The sequence below is a fragment of the Ursus americanus genome, chromosome 21, assembly GCF_024610735.1.
Source record: "Ursus americanus isolate L20-20 chromosome 21, mUrsAme1.1.p, whole genome shotgun sequence".
NCBI lineage: Eukaryota > Metazoa > Chordata > Mammalia > Carnivora > Ursidae > Ursus > Ursus americanus.
In genome coordinates, this window is record NC_142147.1 from 52597501 (window position 1) to 52623323 (window position 25823).

At 50.4% G+C, this 25823-nt stretch overlaps 1 protein-coding gene across 1 annotated transcript; it reads right to left on the reverse strand.

Annotated features, from left to right (window-relative positions):
- Positions 1–10960: 10960 nt before the first annotated feature.
- On the reverse strand, positions 10961–25166 carry SYT3 (synaptotagmin 3). Its single transcript, XM_045775166.2, has 10 exons — positions 25044–25166; positions 23349–23514; positions 19882–20407; positions 16935–17322; positions 16515–16733; positions 14497–14617; positions 14040–14211; positions 13792–13924; positions 11690–11758; positions 10961–11483 (listed from the first exon to the last, which is right to left on the reverse strand). Exons 2-9 carry the CDS (start codon positions 23497–23499, stop codon positions 11693–11695), a joined length of 1776 nt encoding a protein of 591 aa, XP_045631122.1. The 5' UTR covers positions 23500–23514; positions 25044–25166; the 3' UTR covers positions 10961–11483; positions 11690–11692.
- Positions 25167–25823: the final 657 nt, after the last annotated feature.

Here is a 25823-nt window from a genome sequence, read left to right on the forward strand (position 1 = left end):
TGACATCCTGTGAGGGTCTGGATCCATGCATGAAGTTTTAGGCTAGCCATGACTTTTCATTTACTGTTGACCCTTGAACAGAGAGGGAGTTAGAGGTGCTGACACCATCCCCCACACAGTTAAAATCTCAGTGTAATTTTTGACTCCCCAAAACCCTAACCAGTAATGGCCTACTGTGGACCAATATGTTACCAATAACATAAACAGTCGATGAACTCATATTTTATGTATTATACACTGTATTTTTATAATGAAGCTAGAGAAAGAAACTGCTATTAAGAAAATCATAAGAGAGGGGCGCCTGGGTGGCACAGCGGTTAAGCGTCTGCCTTCGGCTCAGGGCGTGATCCCGGCGTTATGGGATCGAGCCCCACATCAGGCTCCTCCTCTGGGAGCCTGCTTCTTCCTCTCCCACTCTCCCTGCTTGTGTTCCCTCTCTTGCTAGCTGTCTCTATCTCTGTCAAATAAATAAATAAAATCTTAAAAAAAAAAAAAAAGAAAATCATATGAGAAAATATATTTACAGTACTGTACTGTATTTATTTTTTAAAACTGCGTATAAGTGGACCCACAGTTCAAACCCGTTGTTCAAGAGTCAACTGCATATGAGGCAATAACCACTCCTCTTTTTTCAGCCAATTTGAGTTGGAGTTTTGTTCTTTGCAAGTGAAATAATCCTTCTGAGAATCTGATGAACTAGAATCTCATTCCCTAGAGAAAAATACATGCAAACCTTTGTATACAATTCCAGGGAAACTTTTGACCCCCTGAAGTCAGGCCCCAGGTTATGAAGTCCTGCTCTGTTCTAAACATATCACTGCCAGCAGGCATCAAAGAGAAAAGAAGAAGAGAGAAAGTCTTTGGGGAGTCCAGGATCCCTCCTTCTATTCCTGTAGAGGAGCTTTGATATGGGTCATAGACAAATAATTGGATCAAGGAATAAAAGATGGGAGCTCTCCGTGGAAGGTGCAAAAGGCTCTTTGGGATCATTTCACTGTTTCCTTGAGGAAATCTCTGCCTCTCTTTTGGGATCTACTGGAGGGAGGGTGTAAAATGGGGGGCAATTCAGCATCTCTTGGATCTCCTTCCTGGATTGTGTCTCTCTTCTATCTTCCCAAACTTGGGACAACTAAAGACCAGAGAGGTAAAGTGAATTGCCCAAGATACACAGCAAACATGTGAAGAAATTTTTGAATTCTGGCCTAGTTAGATCTTTTACATATAAAAAGCCTGCCAAGGCTTCCCTTTCTTTTTACAATAAAAAAGAAACATTTCCCTGTGGCCACAAGGCCCTATACAATTTGGCCCCTGCCTCCCTATTTTGAGCCCCCCTCCCTTTCATTCATTATGCTCCCTTCAGTTATTCTGGCTTTCTTTCTGTCTCTCAAACAGGCCAAATGTGTCCCTACCTCTTCCTTCTGCCTGGAACCAATACTGGATAACCCAAAAGGCAGACCAAATACATGTTCAAGGATCAGCAAACTATGGGTTTTCCTTTTTTTTTTTTTTTTGAAAAAATTAAATATTGCTATGAAGTCATTATGGGAAAAACCAGAACATGGATTCCCTTACGTTGATTTTACTATTTAGGATTTTTTAAAATGAATATTGGCCTATAATTTTCTTTTCTCATACTTTTCTTATCAGGTTTTGATATCAAAGTTAGGCCAGCCTCACAAAATGAGCTGGAGAGTGATCACTCTTCTAGTCTCTGGAAGAGTGCACATGATATTAGAATTATTTCTTCCTTAAATCTTTAGCAGAACTTGCTGGTGACAATGTCTGGACCCAGAATTTTCTTTGTGGTTAATTTTTTTTTTAAGTTACTGATTTGATTTGTTTAAATGGTTTTAGAACTAATCAAATGCTATATTTCTTCTTAATTTTTGGTAGGTTTAGTTTTCTAGGGATTTGTCCATTTCATCTATATTTTGAAATGTATCAATATTAAGTTGTCCTTAATATCCAATTTTTACCTTGTTGATATCTATAGCAATGTCCTCTTTTTAATTCCTGATATTGACTATTTGTACTTTTTCTCTTTTTATCTATTTCTTTTAGTGCTTATCCTAGAAAGCAAAGCTCACAAACTAACTTAAAGAGCTTAAACTTAATCAGTAATATTGTAAAATAAATAATTAATCAGTATATTGTAAAAACTATATAGTGATAGATAGTAACTAGACTTATCGTGGGAATCATTTCATAATGTATAAAAATACTGAATATTATGTATAAGATATAATGTATAATGTATAAAGTGTATATTTATAATGTATAAAAATACTGAAAATAAAAATACTGAATCACTATGATATACACCCGAAACTGATATTGCATATCAATTGTATTTCAATAACAAAAATTAATCAACACCTTTACAAGGACTTTAGAATACTTTAACACCATATAACCCTTCCTAACATGTTTTTATTATGTGTATATATTCTTTCTTTAATGTACAAGATATTATTATTGTTGTTATTGTTTTACACAGCCAAAATCTGTTCAGATTTATTCACATATTTATCACTTTCTTTGCTTTTTATTTCTCCTTGCATCTCAGATATTCCATCTGGGATCATTTTTTTTTTCCTGCCTAAATTAGATCCTTAGAATATTTTTTACTAAGGATCTGCTGCTAGTGGTAAACTCTCTCCACTTTTTAAAATCCCAAAATGTATTTTGATCTCATTCTTGAAATTTATTTTTCACTAGGTATAAAATTGGCAGTTATTTTCTATCAGCACATTGAGCCTATTCTGGTTTCCACTGTAATTTTTAAGAAGTCAGTTGTTACATATTGATCTTTTGAAGGGCGTCTGTTTTCTCTAACTGCTATTGAGATCCTTTGCCTTTGGTATTCTTCAAATATGTAATAATGTTTCTAGGTGTGGATTTTTTGATATTTATCTTGCTTGTTATTCATCGGGCTTCTTGAATCTTTCAGAGTGTCTCATCAATTTTGGAAAACTTGAAAAATCCACCATTATTTCTTCAAATATTCCTTTTGCCACATTCTCTTTTGGGGACTCAGAATAAATACATAGGTAAGACCTTCTCACTCATTCTCCATGTGTCAACTTCTTTTATATGTTTTCTGCCCTGTCTCTTCACGGTGCATTGTGAATAATTTTGTTAGACTTCAGTTCCAGTTCACTATTTCTCTACTCAGTTGTTACTTTTAATTTTAAACCTACTCAGTAAGTTTAAAGTTGCTACTAGTTTTGCCATTTTCCAAGCATCTAGCTAATGCTTTTTTAAGTTTCCTGGTCCCTGTAACAACAATGGCAATCTTAGATTTTTATGTGAACAAATCCTATTGTCTGATAATTCCAATATCACAAGTATTTAGTGGGTTTGTTTCTAGTGCCCCTTACCTCTGCTGGTTTTTGCTCCTGGCACTTTTTCTATTTGGTTATATCTGGCTTATGCTACTCACTTTCCTGGAAAACATGTTTACCAGAATGATTTGAGGTCTTTCATGAAGATTCTTTACACTGGAGAAAATGTTTTGTGTGCAATTGTCAAGAGTTTAGAAACACTACTAGTCTGAGGCTGAGTTAAATTCACAATCTAAGGTCATGACCGTAACTTCACAAACGGGGGCTAATTTACTTCTAGTTTCCCTACCCTCACTGAAGGTATAGTCATTGCTTTCACAGTTTAATGTTGACTCCCCACCTTGGGTGGGCCTGAGCTTTTTTATTCCCCTTATCTAGAAGCCATCCAAATAAAAGTTCAAATGTGCCAGGACTATAAAATTCCCTCAGGGGAGAAGTATTCTGATTACTTCTCTGGGTTCTTGATTTCCCTTCAGTTGTGGCCTGATAAATCTTGTGACACCTTCCGTCTTACGAGACTTAAAAATTTTTTTTATCCGACATATTTAGTTGTTGCAGTGGGAGGGTTGATCTGACTAACCTAGCCTGCTATTATCAGCAACTTCAATGATTCTGTTCTCTTAGCTTTGCTTAATTTTTCTTCTCAGCACTTAGCACTACTTGACATTAAACAAACAAACAAACAAATAAATGTGTCTACTAACTAGGTTGAAAGCTCCATGAATGCATATACTTTGTTTTGTCCACTGCTATATCCCCAGCATCCAAAACAGTGCTGGCATACAGTTAGTACTCAATATTTGTTGAATGAATGCATGAAAAAAGGGCGATTTTGCCACCTCTTTGTGCTGTGGCTACGGTGGACCAAAGCAAGATAACTGAGGGATCAGAAACTGTATCAGAAATCTAGAATCTGTTGGAGACCTTTCAGAACACAGTTCCAAATCAAGGTCACAACTTACCAAAGTGGCATAAAGAAGAAAGCTCAAGGCTCCAATGGGTTTCAGTACTTCCCAGGATGAGGTATGAGGCTGGGTAGTCAGTCTCAGTTGGTATCCATCTGTTGGTGTTTCTCATTTCCTCTCTCTGGTATTTTGTTCACTTCTCCCTGATCTCCCTTAAACCTTTTGCCTGTCATCCTGACCTCTCACTGAGTCTCAAGTGACAGACCCCTCATGTTCTTTCTCTTTGCTCTTGTTTCTCTGTTCATTTCCATGACTTCGTCTCTGTCTTTCTGTCCCTCTCTTTCTCTGTTGTGCCTTGGTCATGTTCTCCTGTCTCTATCCTCTTTTAGAAGATGTAATTCCACTTTTTTTCTGACTCTGCCTGCACCCCTCCTCCCTAGCTGTTTCTCCAGGATGTCTGCTAGGCCACCCTCTGTCTTGGTCACCAATCCCTGTCTCTAACCCATTCCCCTTTCTTGTCTCTATACTTTTTATGTTTCTACACTGTTTCTGTCTCCACCACCTTCATCACTGTCCCTTCCGACACCATCCTTTCTGCCTCTGTGTTTCTTCACCTGTCACAGTGTCACTGAGTGTGCTTTGTCACTCACACTCTGGTACTGTCACCACTATGGCTCTCCGCTCTGAGTTTGTGCATAGTTGCTGTTCCCTCTGGATTTGTCTCTTCTGTTTCTGACTACTCAATCCTGTCTCCCCCCACTCTGCTTCTGTTCCCTTTATTTCTGTCATGGGCCCCTCTCCGTCTTTGAACCTTCTAGCTCTATTTCTGTCCCCTCTACTTCTGTTCCCTCTGTCACTCTGCCACTTTCCGTTTTCTCTGTCCCCTCCGTGTTTCGGCGTGCTCCTTATCTAATATTGCTTTCTGTATCTCTGACATTGTTATCTTGATCTCTGCCCCCTCTGCCCGCAGTTGTTGTCTTTGCCTCTGTCAATGTTGCCTCCAACTTTGTCTCTGGCACCTTCTCTATTTTTGTCACTTTTCTTTATATTACTTCTGTTATCTCCGTCTTTTCTTTCTCTGTCACTGTCCTATCTTTGTCGCCTCTGAGTGTGTCTTCCCTGTCTCTATGATTGTCACCTTCTCTATATCTGCCACTGTCCCCCTTATCTCTTTCCTCTCCATCACTGTCCCCTTGGTCTTTGTCCCTTCTGTCACTGTCCTCCCGCTCTCCCTGACACTGTTCTCTGTCTCTATTACTGTCCTCTTGGTCTCGCTCTCTTCTTTCTCAGGCTCCCCGGTCTCTGGCCAGACCCCCCCCCCCGGGGGGACCTTGTCTCGGGTCCCCTCAGCCTCTGGTCGCTCTGTCTCCGTCTCCATGTCCTCTACAACTTTCACCACTGTCTGGTTCACTGTCTTCTCTGTCTCTGCGACCTTCCCCTTCACCCCCCACCGTCCCTGTCCCCTTCGGCATGGCTGACTGCACTTGTGACGCGGTCCCCTCTGTCGTGTTCTCTAAGTCTGTCCTTCTGCGCTGCTGTCCTCGGGCCTCCACGCGGAGCCGCGGGCTCTTCTTCAGTCTCTGGCCGCGGTCAGGTCTGTCTGGCCTCTGGGCCCTTCCCCTCGCCCCCTCACTCTCTTGCTCTGCCACTGCCGGCTTCTCCTTCACTTTCTAAAGTCTGTGAATCGTCTTCTGCTCGCGCGGGTTTGCGTGTGTGGCGGGTCTCTGTCCCTGTGGGGCTGCGTCTCTTCCAGTCAGTCTCTGGATGTCTAGCTCTTCGGGGCTCTGTTCCTCAACAGGAGTTTTCCGGGGCCACATCCTCTCGCAGGCCTTTCCTGGAGCAGAGGAGCCCACCTCGGTCCCTCTGTCTAGCCGTCTGCCTGGCCGTCAGCCTCGCGCCTCCCGCCCCGCCGCCTGCCCTTTCCCGCCCTTTATCACTTCGCGCGCTGGGGGAAGAAAAAACAAGCAGCAGCACGAGCGCATGCGCACCAACCGACGCACTGGCGAAAGTGCGCGCGACCTGCCTGCGGGCTCGCGGGAGCTCACGCGAACTCGCGCCGGCGCTCACGCGCTCCGGGGGCCGGCTCGGCAACCGGTGACATCACGGCGGTTCTGCCCCGCTTTGTTGGCTGTGTTCAACCAGCACGCGCTCGCCGGAGTAAGCGGCCAAGTGTCACCCGGCGCCAGGTGGCGCTCAGCGCCTGAGCCCACCGACCCTGCAAACCCTACGGAGACGCGTGTCGTCATGGCAACTCTGCCCGATCTAATTGGACACCTGCGCTATGTCGTTGGAGCCGCTAATCTGATTGGATGCCTGTATCTCATTGGATGCCAGGGAATTTTTATTTTCCTTTCCCCTCAGCATTTCTCTTTCCTGGCCGGGCTTTCTTCCACAAGCAACGTGGAGTGGGAAAGTGACATGAGTCACCAGGGGGTGTGAAGTGTGTAGCGCCAGGCCCGCATCCCTGCTGGAGTCCGCGAACCAAATTGGCGGTCTCAGACACAGCCTCCCTTTCCCCGCCAGAGGGCTCCACGGAGCGCTGGCTTTTTGGAGGCCTTGGTGACTGGTGACGTCACAGAAGAGCTACTCTTGATTGGCTATATCTCTTTTCACTGGCAAAGTCGAAAAGGCAGGCCGAGAGAACGCAATCAGAGGAGAAAAGAAACGGTGTGCCCACGAATAATGAATGACCTTGGTCTCAAATACTTAAATATGCAAAGGAAATTCACATTTTTTATGTCTTCTAATCTCCATAAGCAACCCAGACATGCAAACTATTATTAGAGTGGACACCTACTGCAGCCAAGGAAGGGTATATGGACACCTGTTGTTTTTGCCCGACTGGCATGTGTTATCCATGATTTAAAAAATTAGTTGACTTTTGGGGCATCTGGATGGCTCAGTCATTTAAGCGTCTGCCTTCAGCTCGGGTCATGATTCTGGGGTCCTGGGATGGAGCCCCGCGTTGGGCTCCATGCTCAGCAAGGAGTCTGCTTCTCCCTCTCTGCAGGGAGCTCCTGCAGCTCCACCTGCTTGTGCTCTCTTTCTCTGTCAAATAAATAAATAAAATCTTTTAAAAACTTAATTAGCTTTTTTTTAAAGCAGTTTTAGGTTTACAGAAAAATTTGAACAAAAAGTACAGAGTTCCCATTTACCATTAGGGGGACCATATACCATACAGGAACCCTGTACCCTAATTCCCTACACCCTCATAGACTTACCCCTAATTCCCCCTATTATTAACATCTTGCATTAGTGTGGCACATTTGTTACAATTGAAGGACTGTACTGTATGATTCCACTTATATGAAGTATCTAGAGTAATCAGATTTATAGAGAAAGTAGAAAGGTTGGTGCCAGGTGCTGGGAGGAGGGAGTAACAGGAAGTTATTGTTTAATGGGTATAAAGCTTCCATTCTGCAAGATAGAAAGAGTTCTGGAGATTGGTTGCACAACAGTGTTAATGTCCTTAACACTACTGAACTGTCCACTTATAAAGGGTTATGATAAACTTTATGATATGTGTATCTTATCACACTTAAGTTGTTTTTAATGCATCAACTTTAAGTGTAATGTTCAATGAGTTTTGACAAACGTATATGGTGTGTGACCATGTCCACAGTCAAGACACAGAACAAAATGTTCCTTTGTGTCTAAGTGATCCCAAAATGTTCCTTTGTGTCTAAGTGAAATCAATCCCCCATCCCCACTCCCTCAGCCCCAGGCAACCCCGATCAATTTCTGTCCCTATAGATTAGTGTTCCATTGTCTACAGTTTCACAGAAATGGAATCATACCATTTGTACTCTTTTGTATCTGGCTTTTTTCACAAGACATACTGTTTTTGAGATTTATCTGCTACACATATCAGTACGTAGTTCTTTCTATTGCTGAGTAGTCGTCCATCTTGTGGACATACAATTCGTTTATCCATTCCCGTAGATGGACATTTCAGTTGTTTCCAGTTTTCCGAATTGGGGCTATTGTGAATAAGGTTGCTGCGAATATTTGCGGAGACATATGCTTTTATTTCTCATGGGTAAATACTCAGGAGTGGGATTTCTGAGTCACATGGTAAGTCTGTGTTGACTTTACAAGAAACTGATAAATCGTTCTTCAAGGTGGTTGTAATGGATGGAAGGGTGACCCCCAAATGACAATGTCCATGTCCTAATCCTCCAGAACCTGTGAACGTGACCTTATTTAGAAAAAGGATTTTGCAGATCAGATTAAGTCAAGGATCTCCAGATGAGATCATCCTGAATTAAGAGTGATTCCCTAAGCCCAATGATTGGTGTCCTTTTAAGAGAAAGGCAGGAAAAAAAAAAAAAGACACAGGAACAATTAAAACCAAGTTATGCCTGTTCAAAGGGAAGTGGTGAAAAAAATGGTCCTGTTTACATTTTCCTGCACTGAAACATCTTGCTGCCTTCTGGAGCAGCTGACACTTAAATATATTAAGTCAGTCACTATTGAAATGATTAGGAAGATTCCTAATGCACAAATATATTCTAATACATGATAATTATTAGCAATTATAATCATCATTATTATCAATATGAATAGCTACCATTTGAGTCACGTTACTATACACCAGGTATGTGCTGCTTCGTGTGCATTCTTTCGTTTAATCTGTGCAATATACTTGTGAAGAGTAGGCATTACCATCGTCACCTCACAGTTAAAGAAGTGGAGGCACTGAGAGGTGATACACCCTGCCCAAAGTCACAGAACTAATAGGTGTGGAGGAGGAATTTGAAACGAGGCCGTCTGACTTTGGAGCTAGCTTGGGTACCAGATGAACTCTTGCAGAAGGTAGTGGCATCATCACAGATTGCAAGAAAAGTACGCTAACAGCACACCCAAGAAACCAGTAAAGTGTGACATTAATTTAAAGCAGAAGTTTCTTTGGCATGATGGACTGTGTCCTTATGGGAATTTCCAGGATATTTATTAGGTCAAAATTAACTTGCAATTCTTGTGGAAGCTAATAGGCTGTCCTATTTATCTTTGGAAGAACTTTGCAAATGGGATTGAATTTTTATAACCTTGACATTTATTCAGGTTTGAAAAGTGCTCCTCACTCATTGAGAAAGGAGAGTAAATGTACCCCTAGTTGGAGCTCAATGCAAGAAAAAATCAAAGCTGTATGTGCTCTGAAAAAAGAGAAAGAGAAAGGCAAAGGGAGATTGGAAACCCAGAGACACACAGGGCACAAGGTGGAGATGGGGGCAGAGACTGGAGGGATGTGTCTTCAAACTCAGGAGTGCCAAGGACTGCGAGCAGCTTCCAGGAGCTCAGAGAGAGGCACGGGACGAGATCCCAGAGCCCCAGGAGGAACCAACTCTGCTCACACCTTGATTTCAGACTTCTGGTCTCCAGAACTTCGAAAGAATCATTTCTGGCCAGTTTGTGGTAATTCATGATGACAGCCCTAGCAAACTAATAGAGTGGTTGTATCACTTTTGAGAGTGGTACTTTTTGAGATGGTGTATATGAGCACGTGGGTGTGAATTAATGCCAAGTAGCCAAGGGTGGAATGGACTATACTCTGCCCACTGCCATGTGATTCTATTGGGGTTGATCGAGGGATCCCTATGTTCTCTACTAAAGAACCTTATGACTGCAGGAGATGAATTCACAGCTGGGCAGGAAGGGATGAGGTCCCGAGGGGGTCTGAGCCAATCCCAGCGAGATGGGCAGGGGTGGAAGACTCCGTCCTGCGAGGAGGTGCCAAGAGCAAGCTTGCCAACCGGATACATGATTGGCCTGAAGTGGTCATCCATGGCCTTGACAGGACCAATCAGAATCCCTTCCCTGAATGATATGGAGGCAGAGAGAGAGAGGGAGCCCCGAATTTTGTTTCCTCTGAAATTATCTGCCCTCAAGACGGTTACAGTAGGTCCTATTAATTTCCTACCCAACGATCATTCCCCTCTCTGTGCTGCCTCGCTGGCAAAACCCACCCAGATGGTCACTTTCCCAGAATGTTCTGCAGCTCAGGGTGACCACTAAACCCAGTTCTGGTAAACGAGAAATAAGGAGAACACTTCTGGGGAGAAAGACATAAGGAGCGGCCCCTGTCTACACTTCCTGCTCTAGATGCCACCGTGTGAGAACAGAATGCCTGGTGTTGCTGCAGTTTGTACTCACGAGGGGAAGGCAAAACGAATCTCAGCAATGCCAACCCAGGGCCTGACGTTGTTGAGCAGCTGAACTAACACTGGGACTCTGTGTCTTCAAAAGATTTCTTATGTGAGCAAAAGAAATCTCTATCATTTCAGCTCTTTCTGTTGGAATTCTGTTTTACGCAGCTGAAACCATAACAACAGATACAGCAGTATAAGCTTGGAGCTCCAAATTGTCATCTTATTTCTATTACAAAGACTTGCCTGAGACTGAAGTCCTAGGGAGCTAGGCCAGAGTCACTTGAACACCTCGATCCAGCCATGCCTGAAGTCCTCCTGTCTGTTCAGACTCACCACGTACAAAGGTCTTTCAGTTCTGTTTGTGGCTTACAGGAGTTTGCGGTGCATTTTGCGTCCTATGATCATAGCGGTCCTGGCAAATGTAACATTTACAAACTAAGGCTCTGAGAGATCAATTTAGTTGCCAGAGGTCACCCAGCCAGTGAATGAAACATTTGTCTGAACCCAGAGCCAGGATGTGCCAACCCAGCTTCCCAGTCCCAGAGAGAACAGGAGCCCCGGGTGGAGTGAGACCCACGGTGTGTGTTTATTCTGGTGTTGGTAGCAGCAGCAGTGGGGGAATCGGCCAGACGCAGGGTGTGTTGAACAGAAAGGGTAGACACAGGTGTGTGTGTGTGTGTGTGTGTGTGCGCCTGGGGGAATACGGAGGATTAGTCTGTTGACAATCACGGAGAGAACGAGGGTCAGGACATCATCTTGGACAAACAGCAAAGAGACAGACAGAAAGACAAGGGGTTTGGGGGGCTGGGGTCCCCCAGACATGCATGGCCCTTTGCCTGGAAGGGGAGCCCTGGGGAAGGAAAGACAGACACAGTGGAGACTGAATGCCCCCCACCCTGAAACAAGGAGCCGGGCCCGCTTGCCTCCCACCCTCACGCCTAGCGGGGTAGAAGGACGGGCAGGCCCAAGGCTGCCCCGCACCACGCAGCTCGGACGTTATGGCTTCAAGGAGATGAATTCACAGTCCGGGCAGGAAGGGATGGGGTCCTGAGGGGGCCTGGTCCGATCCTGGGCCTAGGCCAGACCTGCAAGACGGGGCAGGGAGGAGATGTCAGTGATAGCAGAGAGTGGGCCTGTCACCTGCTATAGCTTCATCGACACCCAAGGGGCCTGGTCCCTTCCTGTGTCACTCCACTGTCTGACCCAGGAATCCAGGCCCCCAGCCCCTCCTCCCTCGGACCCAAGAGTCCAGGACCCCAACCTCCTTCCTCCCCTGGTCTGGGTTCCTTACCCCTCACTCTGAGTTCTCTTTCTCTGACAATCCTTTGCTGCCTTTCGTGAAGCTGGACAAAGTCTTTTCCTGAATAAGGAAATCACAAGGTTCAGATATGGGGGAACAGAGGCAAGACAACCGCTAATAATCAACATAATAGACATCAAACCTGTTTGCATCATTTACAATCGTCTTTTTCCCGCAGCTCTGAAGTGATGGGCCAAGTGGTATTACAGTCCTATTCTATAGGCGGGGAAACTGAGGCACAAAGAAAAAGTCACTGGAAATGTGAGGTGAGATGAGGCTGCAGGGGTGACGGGGCAGACCCTCAGAGGGGCCTCAGAGAAGCTGAGACTCTGTTTTGGAGGCTCTCGGGAGCCGGGGAGGGTGGTGAGCAGAGAAGGGGCAGGGGCAGTGCTGGGGGGAGAAAGACCCTCTGGGGCCATGCACTATGGCACTACTGGCTGCAAGCCAGGGTCAGGACCCCACTCAGCCAGGGTTCCACTCCTTTCTGTGCTCCCAGCATTGCCCAGCACGAGCATAGCACACGGGAGCTCTGGAGAAGTTTGTGGAATGAGTGAGTAAATTAGGAGAAGAGTGAGTGGTGGAAGGAGGGAGTAGCTGCCATCTGTCTCTCTAAACAGAGCCACAGTCTTCTCAAAACTCACACTTGAGCTCTGTGCTCTGCCGCTTAAAATCCCTCCTCACCCGTGGAAGCAAAGTCCAAAGCAAGACCGAGCTACAGTCGGGCCCGGGAGGAGTTCACCCCGGGTGCAAAACTTCAGCTGTGCCCAGACTCAGCATTCAAGAGAAATACTAATATTGCAATGCAATATTTTTAAAAATCAAAATCAATCCAAAAAAATCCACGATGAGCAAAATATCAAATTTTAAATAGAGGCCAATCCCATGTCCTATTAGAGCCTGAGACAAAAGGAAAAATAAGCAGCTTTATTTTTATGTATTTTTGATGGGTAATTTTTTTTCTGGAAGTTTAAAATGATTTTTAAAATATCGAAAACAATGAAGAGTATGTGTATTGCAATTCACAGTACATTAAGTTTAAATGTTTATTTACACTCTAAACAGAATTTAGTAGGATTTTACTGTCTTGGCTTTAATGACAGCAAATTCGTGGATAGTATTTTCAAAATCTACTTCTGTGCTTTTTTTTTTTCAGTTCAAATGAGAGAATGGCCATGTTTGAAAATTTCTCTTGACCGTGTGATGATCATAAATGATTTTTAATTTTAAAAAATTGGCAAGCTGGTTCTCACGTGAACCGCCAGCCTCCTGTTATCTGCCCCTTTCCCCCTTCCCTCTGCTCCAGGTTCAGGGGCCTGCCCCTGCCTTTTCCTTCTTAGGAGGAACACCCAGCTTCCCAGCCGTGCTCTCTCCCTGCGAGCTCCTCCTAACCTCAGAACCTTCACCTAAGCCCCTTCCTTCTCAATCACCAGGCTTCTGCTCAAATGTCACCTCCACTGAGAGGCCCTTCAGGACGCCCTAAGCCAAATGGCATTCCCATCCCTTGTCCAGATGTCCTCTACCTCCCAGACTTCCAAGCCTTTTGGATCACAATCCAAAAAAAATTGACAGAATGATCCTTACAATGGGTGTTGCCCTGTGAAATTTTCTGTTCTATCTTGACTTCATTGTCTAATGAAGAAAAAATTGTTGATCCCCACCCAGTAAACCACAACCCAGTGATTTTCAATTACAGCCTGCTTTAAACCAAAATAAACCCAAAACCCCAACCCTGCTCCATTTTATCACGCAGTTTTTCCCTTTTATTTTGGGCTTAGCGTCATGGGAAATAATAGTAACTGACCACTTGCTGAGCCCTTACTGAGAGTCAGACACTTAATCCTGCATTAACTTACTGAATCCTCACATCTATCCTAACATTAGATGCTATTAATAACCCCACTTCCCAGCAGAATAAACTGAGACACAGAGAGGTTAAGTAATGTGCTCTAAGTCACACAGCTAAAGTTGGTAGAGCCGGGATTCCAACCCAGGCGGTCTGACTCCGCAGCCCATGAAGACGGACGCTCCGCGTGAATGACTGCCTGAGCGCGGGAATGGTAGGGCGAGTGGCACTGGGTGGCCTCGCCACTCACCTCCACCAGCTGATGCCAGTGCTCCACGGGCTTGCGCGGGTTGGCCAGCATCTCCGCCCAGTGCTCGCGGCCGTGGGGGTCGGCGGCGTCCGGGCCCACGCGGCACACGCCGATAACCTCGTTGTGCCCGATGCTGGGGGTGGGGGCGGCGGTGAACAGCGGGGGCGGGAGGGGGAGAGAGGGGGCGGGCCCGGCCCCACCCCCCGCCCTCCGGCCCGCCCCCCGCCCGCCCGGGCCACGCCCCTCACCAGTCGTAGTCTACCACCGCGATGCTGAGCCCCACGCTCTCCACGCTCTCTGGGGCCACGTCGAACACTAGCGCCTCGTTGTACGTGGGGTTCAGCGTGTTCTTCTTGATGGAGGTTTTCCGCTTCTTCAGACGCCGCCCCTCACTGATCAGAGAGGCCTTCACGTAGGGGTCTGGGGGCGGGTATCGAGAGCACTGAACCCCGACTTCCTCCCTCAAACCCGAGTCCGGACCCCAGACTCCTCCTCCCCCGACTCAAGGGTCTGGGTCCCCATTGCCCTCCTCCCTCAGGCCCAGGAGTCCTGAACCCCAGCCCCTCCTCCCTCAGGCCCAGGAGCACCCCCCCCACCCCGCCCTCAGGCCCAGGAGTCCGGGCCCCCAGACCCTCCTCCCTCAGACCTAGGAGTCCAGGGCCCCAGACGCTCCTCCCTCAGATCCCAGAGCCTCCTGGAACCCACCTGAGAAGCCGGTGAGGTCCATCGCTTTGAGGTTAGAGGCTTTGATGATGGTCACGGTGAGGCGCCCGGCCGTGGGGAGGTAGCAGAGTGAGAAGTTGAGCTCCCCAAGATCTGCCTTTTCCTGCAGTTGGGGAAAGAGTTTCAGCAATGCCCTGCCTCGGTCTCCCCCCCCCCCCACCTCTCCCTCACTTGCTCTCCCATCTGGAGCCTCCAGCTCTCCTCCCTGATATCCAGGACTTGGGGTTCTGATCCACTTAACAATCTGACTTGGCCAAACCTGGTAACTCCCTGGGCACAGCTGCCTGCCACCAGCAAAGCCTATTTGTTCTGCAGGGAAGACTGGAAGAGGCATGAGTGTGGGGAGAGAGCAGAAAAGAGCCAGAGAGAGAGAACACAGTGAGAAATAGACTGTGACAGGGACCAGGACACTGAGAGATACAGTCAGAAAGGTAGACCCGTAGAGTCCTACAGTAAGAAAACCCAGAGGAGGGGCCTAGAGACCCAGAGATAGTGCTGGTCTGAGACAGAGAGAGAGAGAGAGTGCACGCAGAGGAACAGAGACTTTCAGAGAGAGAAGTACATAGACCAGGAGGAGAGGGGGACAGAGTCTCAGAGGAGGGAGACAGAGTCCTGGCGGGGAGGGTGTCAGGGCCCCCAGGGCACAGGAGATCTGGAGAAATGGGGACAGAGACTTGGTGGAGGTTGTGGAGACCCAGACAGAGTGACAAAGACCTAGAATGGGGTGGGGGGAGGGCAAAGACCCAGAGAGAAAGAGAGAGAGAGAAACAGAGAGAGAAACCTACACAGAGCCGGTGAGGGGCAGAGATCAAGACAGTGTGACAGGCCCTGAGAAGAGAAGTCAGTCTCAGCGAGGGCAGGAGACATACCAGCCATAAGCGAGGCTATAAAGAAGACAGAGCCTCCCACACCAACACACACACACACACACACACACACACACCTGGGGGCGGGGGGGGGGGGCTGAGCTAGCTGGGACTTCCGACCTGCCCAGCCCGGCCCTTCAGCCCATCTGGGCCCCTGGCCTCCCAACCACACCGACCGAGCTCCCTGGACTCCCCACTCACTGCCCCCTGACAGCAAACTGTGACAACCTAAACCTGGAACTCCCGAGGACTGTCTGGGGTCCCCGGGTCCTGATCCTGAAACAAAAAAGCCAGTTGTTTAAGGAATAAATGAATGAATAAATGAATGAGTGAAGACCTCCAGTGATAATGGGGGCGGGAGGGAGAGAACGAGACATGATACACCCAAGCAGGAGACAGGATGGAGGCAGGAAGAGGGTCAGGACCCCCAACAAGACCGTAGGAGCTAGGCTCGGGGAGCGATTGGATGGAAGAAAAAGGGGGCCAGTGGGGGGGGCTACCAGGCACAATCTGGTGACTGGGGGAACTGGGGGGTGTCAGGATATAGGGGATCCAAGTATGTCTGAGGCCTGGGGGATCAGGCTATCAGGAGCCAGAGGGAGAGCAGAGGATAAGATTAGATCTGGAGGTCACGGGCTTGAAACATAAAATGTTCAGAGATCAGAGGGGTTGGGGGTTCAGGAAGCTAGGGAATTGGAAAGCTGGGAGGTTGGAAGGTGAAGGAACTCAGAAAAACAAAAGCTGGGAACTCTGGGGTCAGGCAGTTGGAGAGTCAGGAATCTGGGGTCAGAGGGCAAAAGTCATGGGGTCACAGCATGAAGTTATGATAAAATGGCTGGTGGGTACAGGGGTGTCTGTTATATTTCTCAACTGTTACTGTCAGGTGTGAAAGGGCGTCAGAAGTTGGGAGATCTGGGGTCCAGGCATGATGTCAATATTTGACAAGGTGTTGGGGAGGGGGGGTCCGTTATATCGATCTCTACACTTTGCTTGTATGTTTGCAATATTTTGCAATAAAATAACTTTTTAAAAAGCCTGGGTCAAGAAGTTAGAAGGTTATGAAGTCCAAGGGCAAGGAGGTCAAACACTGAGGGGTCCTGGGTCCCCAGGAAGAGGAATGCAGGGGCCACTGACCGAGCCGCCCTCCACGATGTCCCTCCAGAGTGGGCGGTCGGGGGGCTGCTCGGCCAGCTCCAGGAGGTTGTCCAGCACCACTTGGCCGATGAGGTCGTGCCGTGAGAAGCGGTCGAAGTCATAGACGCTGAAGTGCAGTTTGCGCTGGGCCAGCTCAGCCAGGGGCACCGAGAACTGGAATGTCTCGTTGAACACAGGGTTCAGCGTCTTCCGGTGCACCTGGAGGGGGTGGGCGAGGGAGGGAGACAGACACCACGCCCATCAACCCCGCTTCCAAAGGACCCAGGAGTCCAGACCCCCAGCTCCTCCTCCCTCAGACCCAGGAGTCCTGTCCCCAGCTCCTCTTCCCTCAGATCCAGGAGTCCAGACCCCCGCCCCCTCCTCTGTGGGACCCGGATGCCCAGGGCCTTCGCTCCAGACCTTGGTCTGGAACTTTTTCTTGCGGTCTGGCAGCAGGTAGATCTTGACGTAGGGGTCTGAGAAGCCGTTGGAGTCCTTGGCCGGCAGGTCCAAGGCCTGCAGGATTCGCACCACCAGCTGGTCTGAGCCATAGAGGTACCGCAGGGCGAAACTGATGCGGCCGCAGGGCGCCCCCGCGCCGGCCTCTCCTGAGCCCGGGGCCCCGCCGCCGCGCCGGCCGCCTGGTCCAGTCCCCTGGTACAGCTCCGGCTTGATCTGCCCGATGAGTTTGGCTTTTTCCTCCCCGCCCGGCAAGGGTAAGGGTAGGGCAGGCGGCCGCTCCTCACTGCCAGGGTCTGGCTGGGGGGTCAGGGTCTGCTGGGTGAGGGGCCGGGGTAGGGCTGGGTACCTGTGGGAGTGGGGAAGACCAAGGTGGGGTCACTGGCTGGGGTCTTTGACAGCATCTTAAGACCCAACAGTCTCCTCTCTGCCTCTTTCCCAAGGCCCACAGCCAAAAGGCCACAGATCCCCACCTTTGCTCGCTATGACCTTGAGCAAGCCACTTGCACTCTCTGAGCCTCAGTTTCTCCACCTGTATTGGGGGGGTTATCCCCATCTCTAAGCTAGCTCCAGCTAGGACTTGCTTATGCACCAACTTCCAGAAGTCTCCTCCTGATGTCAAGTGCCTGACCCAGAATAACTTCCGCGTGGACCCCTGGGGCCCCACACAACCCAGACCTCCCGAACCTTCATCTGCCCTTCTTCAAATTCCCCCAACCTGTCTTAACCCCAGTCTCACCTCTCCCACCTCACCATCACTCCACCTGGCCTGTCCTTTATCAACTCCCTTCTCCACTGTCCATAAATGTGTGGGGGACATTCTGGAAGCCCAGAGCTACCCCCTCAGCCACCCTGGCTGCTTCTCCCCTCTCACACACGTACTTTCCCTGGACAAGCTCATCTGCACCCCAGGTCTCCACACCCATCAACAGCCCGGTGTCTGCTAAATCTGTCTCCAGCCTGGATTGGCCCCCAGCCTCGGCCGTCCCTCAGACCCCGCACACCCCTCACATTCCCCGCTGGGCTCAGCGCCTTCTCCCCAACCCGCTCCTCTTCCCCTGTGCTCCTCCTAGATCTGCCGGTCCGACACCGGACACTGGCTCCTGTCCCCTCAAAGCCTTCCCCCCACCCTTGAATTTCCCCTTCCTGTGACCCCAGCCCATCTGCCCTCTCCTGCAAGGACCCGCACACCCGGGGTAAAGTCCATGTGATGGGGCCCCTCACGATGGGCAGTGCTTGGCAGCCAGGACTGGACATGGCAGCCCCAGATGTGCTGAGAGACAGGGCTGGGGGAAGTGGGAGGGCTCGAGCTGGGGAAAGGGATGCGGTGGGGGAGGCTCCTTCAGCTACAGATCCCCGGGCCACTCCTTGCTCTCAGGGTGATTTTGAGCAGGTCATTAACACCCTCTGAGCCTCAGTTTCGCCATCTGTATGGGGGAGGGGAGAGAGCTCAGACCGGTATATCCATCCACCCATGGAAGGCCTCCCCAGAGACCCCAAACTACATCTCCCATGAGCCCCTGGGCCCCTGGCCAGGCCCCGGGATGAGAACCCCTTCTCCCATGACAATCTGGGGCCCAAGACAATCCCTCTGAGGGCAGTTTCCCCTGGATGCTGCCCCAGGCCCTTCACACTCAACAAGACCCAGATGAGCTCAGGGGCTCCCTCAAACCCCTTCCTAGATCCTCTGACAGCCCCAACATCCACCCAATCACCAGGCCAGGCTGGAGGCCTTCCGTACCTCTTCCCACCCCTCCTACCCACCCACAGCCATCAGTCCCAAGTCTCACCTTTCCTGCCCCCTGACTCTCTTTATCTCCTCCTCTCCTCCCCATGCCCATAATCTCAGCTCAGCCTCGTCCTCTCCTGGCTGGACTATTGGCCTCCAGTCTGTCCCTCTAGTCCTTCCGCTATGTGGTCACAGAGAGGTCTTTCTACACCCAGAACTGACACTGCCCTTCCTGCTCACAGCCCTCCGTGGCTCCCCAGTGCCCCAGGACAAAGTCCCAGTCCCTCAGTCCCGAATTCAAGGCTCCATGTGGTCTGGCCCTGCCCGCATCCTAAGCCACATCTCCCTACCTTTCTTTTTTCACACTTACTCTCATACTTTCACACTTACCATAGCCACTGCTGGCAGTTCCCACAATGCACTGTGACTTCCTTCCCCTCTTGCCTCTGCATGGGCCGCTCTCGCCTCCTGGAATGCCCAGCTCACAGCCCTACCTCTGCGCCTGGCCAACTCTTCCTCACTCTGCAGGTCTCAGCCACGATGCCTCCACCTCTGGGAGGCCCCAGCCTCTTCCCAGACCAGATCAGCGACTCCTCAGACTCCCACAGCTGTGGCCCCCTAAGCCACTTTCCTGCAGCACTGGCCAGGCTGGGCCGGCACAGCCTCTTTGAGGACCCACTCCCCCTGGATTGTAAGTGGCATGAGGGCAGAGTCTATTTGCCATGCTCACTTCTGTTTTTCCACCACCCGTCTCAGCTCTGCTTCATATTAGGTGCTCGATATACGCGTGCAGAATGAGGAATACAGAACAAAGGAACTCCAGGCCCCGCCACCAATCCTGGCTTAGGGTGAAACAGATGAATTGTTTTGTGTCTCAGGGCCTCGGGAGCCTAATCTTCATTCTCCTCCACCTTCCTGACCCTGGAATCCTATACCCTTTCAATCTGAGTCCAGATCTCTAGGCTCCTCCTGCCTTAGATCCTGGAGTCTGGGGCCCTAGCCTCCTCTGTCCCCAGGACCCAGGAGTCCACACCCCAAGCCCCTTCCTGCCCCAGGATTCAGGACTCTGGACCTCTAGGCCTCTCCTCTTGCAGGGCTCAGGAGAACCATATCTGGGAAAGAGACACAGAGGAGGAACAGAAGTTCAGAGTGGACCCCCAGCCCAGTAGCCTGTCTCACCTGGTAGTGGGTGCCAGGCTTGTGACCTGCTGATGCGACTGGGCACTGGGCAAGCCCCCACCACTGGGGGGCAGCAGGAGCAGCCCAGAGCCTGCACCTCCCTCAGAGGGCAGTTCAGGAGATGTCTGGCTCGGTTTGACCCCAGCGGCCACTGCAGCTGCCGCAGCCTCTGGGTACGAGTCCATGTCCAAGTAGGAAGGCTCAGGGGGATCAGAGCCCCCCAGGCTGCCTGGCTCCAGCAGCTCAGCAAAGGGCGGATGGTGGGCGGTGTGGGCATGGTGGTGTGGACCCCCCAGCAGAGGATGGCCACCCAGGCCAGCCCCCAGGTGGTGCCCACCACCGCCTACCAGGCCTGCCAGCCCAACCCCAGGGCCTAGGTCTTTGCGAAGGGGGCCCCCGCCCACTGCTGAGCCTCCCTTGTCCCGCCAGGGCACCCAGCACAATTTCCAGGACACGAAGAGGGAGACGCCCAGAAGGACAATGCCACAGAATGTCACGATGACCGACAGCAGGCTCACGGAGATGTCTGGAGAGAGTGAGGACAAAGGTCAGGGGTCAGGGTGGGTCAGAGTTTAGCCTCCCACTGATGTCCCCAAAGAGCTAGCCTCTAGCATTCGCCATGCATTGTCCTAAGCACTTCACATACGTTACTTAAACTCCATGACCGCACAAGGTCAGTATCTCTATATAACCATTTTAAAGATAAGGAAACTGAGGCACAGACAGGTTGAGTGACTTGTATTATGCTGCACAGGTAGTAAATGACAGATCGGGGATTTGAAAGAGCAGTCTGACTTCAGACGTGATTTTTAATCACTAGCCCATGCTGCCTCTCTATAAGAGGATACACCAGCTGAGGTACCACCAACATCCCCCAAAATGCTCAGACATGATCAAGGAGAAAGGAGGCTGCATGACACAGTTAGGCAGGTCAGGGTTCAAATCTCTGTTTGCTGTGTGGCCTCGGGAACATATCTTAAGCACTCTGAGCCTTACATTCCCCATTTGCAAATAGGAAAACTCAGTCCTGCCTCTCAACTATGGTATTGAGGCGTGCAGGAGGGGAACGGCACGCAGAGCCAGCATAGCCGCAGAATGTAAAGGCAGACGTTTACCGAGTGGTTGGTATGTTGCAGACCCCTAAGCGCTTTATTGGCATTAGCTTACTTATGCCTGACAGGCACCCTAGGAGGCTGGCAACATTATTCTGCCTGTGTTCCACAAAAGGAAACAGGTCAATAGACAAAAAAGTCTCCCGTATAGAGTCCCACAGCAGATCAGCGGAGGGGATGGGGGGTCAGAATATGCGTCTAGAGTGCCTGGCTCCAGAGCCCATAGTTTTCCTTATGCTGTCACACGTCAATATTTCCCAATAAATGGTAGTTCAGACACAGATTTTTGTTAGACTGACAAATCTTACTGCTGCCGCTGTGTGTATCCATGACCCCGAAGGGCCCTACAACGGGTGGTGGCAGAACTCGGAACTTCCTACCTCCCCCCACCCCCAGGGTGTTCCTTTCCAAGGGACCGACCTCTGCTGGGAATTCTTGGGACCTGCGAAAGAGCAGAGCAAAGGCTTTCCAGCCTCCTGAATACGGGAAGAATTAAGAAAAGCGGGCCAGGGGGCCACTGGGGAGGATGAGGCGGAGAAGAAGAGAGAAAAATCAGCTGCTTTCCCGTATCATCGGCCTGCCCCAGACCCTAAGTCAAAACATCAATCCTCCAAACTGATGGACTTCTCATTGCTGTCTGCCTGGTTTGGGGACCCATTTGGGCTTGGCGAGGTGGAGTAGTTGTGCAGGAAAACATGAACCTTGCCCAAAGAAGTGTTTGACCCTTGATCGGCTCCTGGGAAGGAACCTCTAAGCCCTTGGAACGTCCTGCCTAAAAGTGTTTTTGTTTACCTGAGGAATCTTGGGCCATGCCAGATGGTCTGTGTAACAATGTGATTGATGTTGGGGGACTGGGACGTATCAGCTTGGCCTCTGGAGGGGCTGGACATGAAGTTCAACCCCACCGGCCATCAGCCATGTCTACATGACCGAGACTGGAAGCTCAGGCCTGGTCTCTCCTGGACCCTACTCTATGTGTCTTTCCCTTCGCTGATTTTAACCTCCATCCTTTTGCTATAATAAAACTTAACTGTGAGTAGAACAGCTTTTCTGTAAGTCCTTCTAGGGAGTCATTGAAAGTGAGGGTGGGCTTGGGGACCCCCAAATTGTGGTAGTATATTAGACAGGGTTCCTCATCTGGACAAGGGCACTCATAATATTTCCTCGCTCTCAGAACCCTGCTGCTTCCTAGATGGGTGACCTTGGGTGAGTCACTTCACCCTTCTGACTCATTCCCCCCCTCATTGTAAATGGGGATTATGGCTACCACAGAGGGTCATTGTGAGTGGTCGATGAAATATGCCAAGGACCTTGCATACTGCCTGGTACACAGTCGGTGCTCAATAAGTACATCCCAGCATTTATTGAATGACCACTGTGTGCCCAGCTTGTTCTAAGCACTTGACGTGTGTTATGTCATTTGAGTCTCTCAGCTGCCCCAAGAGGTAGCCACTTTTATTATCCCCATTTTCAGGAGGAAACTGAGGCACAGAAGGTGTTACTTGCCTAAAGTCATCTATTAGTAAGTAGAGGTGGTGGGATTTGAACCCAGACAAGTCAGACAGCCTGACTCAAGAGCCTGAGCTTTGGGGCACCTGGGTGGCTCAGCCGGTTAAGTGTCCGACTCTTTTTTTTTTTTTAAGATTTTATTTATTTATTTGACAGAGAGAAACAGTGAGAGAGGGAACACAAGCAAGGGGAGTGTGAGAGGGAAAAGCAGGCTTCCCACCAAGCAGGGAGCCCGGTGCGGGGCTTGATCCCATGACCCTGGGATCATGACCTGAGCCGAAGGCAGACGCCCAGTGGCTGAGCCACCCAGGCGCCCCTAAGCGTCTGACTCTTGATTTCAGCTCAGGTCATGATCTCAAGGTCGTGGGATCGAGCCCTGTGTCAGGCTCCATGCTCAGCACGGAGTCTGCTTGAGAGTCTTTCTCTCCCCCTCCCTCTGCCCCTCCCCCTGCTCGTGCTCACTTTCTCTCTCTCTCTCTCAAATAAGTAAAATCTTAAAAAAAAAAAAAAAAGAGCCTGAGCTTTTAAGCACTATTCAAGATGCACAAAAGATATGTGAAGGGGCTTCGTATGTGGCTAGGGGGAGGGGCAGTGGGCAGGAGGCTCACAGGACCAAACCCAAAAGGTCAGCGGTCAAATGGCCCACCCAGCTCTTTCTCCTTAGATCAAAGGTTTGGGGGACCAGCAGCAGGCAGGATGGAGGCGAGACTCTAAGAGGGACTGGCCGTGGCCACCTAAGGAACAGAAAGCTGAGCAGGTCTGCTCTGAATCTCTGAATCTCTGCAAATACTGAGTGTAGGGGACACAAGGTGCTGGCTGAAACAGCTGGGGGGGGGGGGTGCTGACCTGCATCTGGGCCCCGGGGATAGCCTCGAATTCGCAGGTCGTTGAACTCCTGGCACCTGTCACTGGTATCGGCATCTCGGACCCGCGCACAGAGGTCCGAGACCAGAATGAGTGCCCGCCGGCAGAGGTCATCCTCGTAGTCTCCTGACATGGTAGCTGGTGGGTTCTGTGCTTGGAAGGGGCCAGACAAGGGTGCAGATGGGGAATGGGATTGAGAGAGGGGTGGATAAGAGATAAAAAGAGAAAAAGAGAAAAGGAAGGATAGGCAAGGGGACAGAGATCAGGAGTATGTGGGCAAGGGGATGTAGATTAGGGAGGGGTAGACAAGGAGAAAGAAATTAGGGGCAGATGGACAGGAGGACTGAAATTCGGGGTGCAGGCAAGAAGACAGTAACGGGTTGGACAAACAAGGGGACAGAGATCAGCATGAATGGATGAGAGAACAGAGAATAGGGACAAATGGACAAGGAGAAAGAGATGAGGAAGGCCAGACAAGGGGCAGAGATCAAGGATGCACAATGAAGGGGTAGCTGATAAGGAGACAGAGATTAGGGGTGCACAGACAAAGGACGGGATTTAGGCATGGGCAGATGAGGGGACAGCCGTTCATCATTCATGCATTCGACAAATATTCATTGAGCACCAACTACATGCCAGGCACCATGCCAGCGGCTGCAGATCCAGCAGAGAACCAACCCCACACATTTCCTGACTTGCTGGTGTTACAATCCAGTGAGAAGAGACATGGAGTAAACAAGTCAACAAACACACATACACAAACAAGACATGCTCGCACTGTGAGAAGTGCTCTGAAAGAAATAGTTGGAGGCTCTGTCACAAAGGGACAAGGAGGTGGGGGGGCTCTCTGAGACCTGAAGGACGAAGGACGAGATGGAGCTGGCCACAGCCAGTGGGCGGTGGGGCTGGAGTGGGGAAAAGCAACCAAAGTAGCGGGAACAGCATGAACAAGGGCTTGGTGGGTTCGAGGAACGGGAAGGAGGCCAGATCCAGGTAGAGTGAGGACCAAGAGAGAGGGAGGAATGGGGTTAGAGAGGTAAGAGTGTGGTGGTGGCTGGGGTGGGATGGAAGATGCAGGGTGCAGAGATAGGGACCAAGTTGAGAAAAGAGATAAGGGGAGAGGAGACAGAGATACTGGGAAGGGCAAACTGGGGCCCAGAACAGAGGGACAGATGAGCAGACAGACAGAGGGAAAGTCAAGGATTGAGATTTGGGATGGACTAAGCTATGAAGAATGGACTAGTGTGTAATTTATGAGAGTGTGAGAGATGGGCGGACAGAGGGACTGTGTAAGTGCCAGGACAGAAATATCTTTGAAAGGGAAACAGTGGTCAGAAGAATGGATGGGGTGCAGAAATAAAGGACAGATGGACAGACAATGGCCAGAGACCACAGATGGGCAAAAGGATACAAAGGAGGGCTGGGCAGACAGACATGGGTGCAGTAGGGAGGCTGGATGGGGGTGGGGGCATAAAAGAGAGAGGACCGGGAGAGGGAGGTGGATGTGAGGAGAAGGGGAATGAGCCACATATGGTTTGGAGCCAGATATCAGAGATGGACTGGAAGGAGAGTGCAGGGAGAAATTAGGGACGGACAGACCAGAGCCCAACAGATGGACAGGTGTCGTGGGAGTACTGCAGAAGGCCAGGACTCCGAGACAGGCATGGTCAGACTCACCTGCGCTTATCCCTGCCGTGTCCTGGGTGGCGGCGGCTGGCGGCAGCCCATGGGGGTTGTAGGGCGGACAAGGGGCTGCGGACCCGTCCCCACGCGCCAGGTGGTGGGAGGAGGAGCCGGATCTGGAGGCCCCGTCCAGGAGAAAAAGCCCAGTCCGAGCCTCACGTCTTGTCCTACTCGGACTGGCAGCTCGACCCCAGGCGACCCCCGGGAGGTCCAGCCACCCCCTCCCACCTCCGGGGCCCCAGCTCCCGCTGAGCTTAGACACTACAATTCCCAGCAGGCCTTGCGCTAGCGCGGCTAAGACTTCACAGACCCGGCGCTGCATGGGCTGCTGGGAGTTGAAGTCCTTAATGCCTCTCCGGGCTGCAGAGAGGATGGGAATTTTTTTGGAGGTGGGGGGGTTATGAGATACCGGGGTCCCAAGGCACTGCAGGGGGGAGGAATGATGCCCTGGACCTCGAGAGGTCGCGGAGTCTTAAATCCTCAGGAGCCATGGGGTAGGTAAACGATCCCCATGCCCGGGGGATCGGTGGGCGAGGTTGGGGTACACCTAGGTGTTTCGGGACCCCCCTTTCTAGGGCCACGTGCCCTTCCCCCGGGGCGGCAAGCGAGCGCTGCCGCGCCCGCACTCTCGGGCAGGAGATCCGCGTGCCTCTGCACCTACCCCCGCCCCCACGCGCTGGGGCCGCCCCCCAGGATCTGCCTGGGGCGGGGGCTGGGGCAGGGGGAGGGGGGAGGAGCGGACTCACCCGGAGCCGCCGCCGCCGCCGCCGCCGC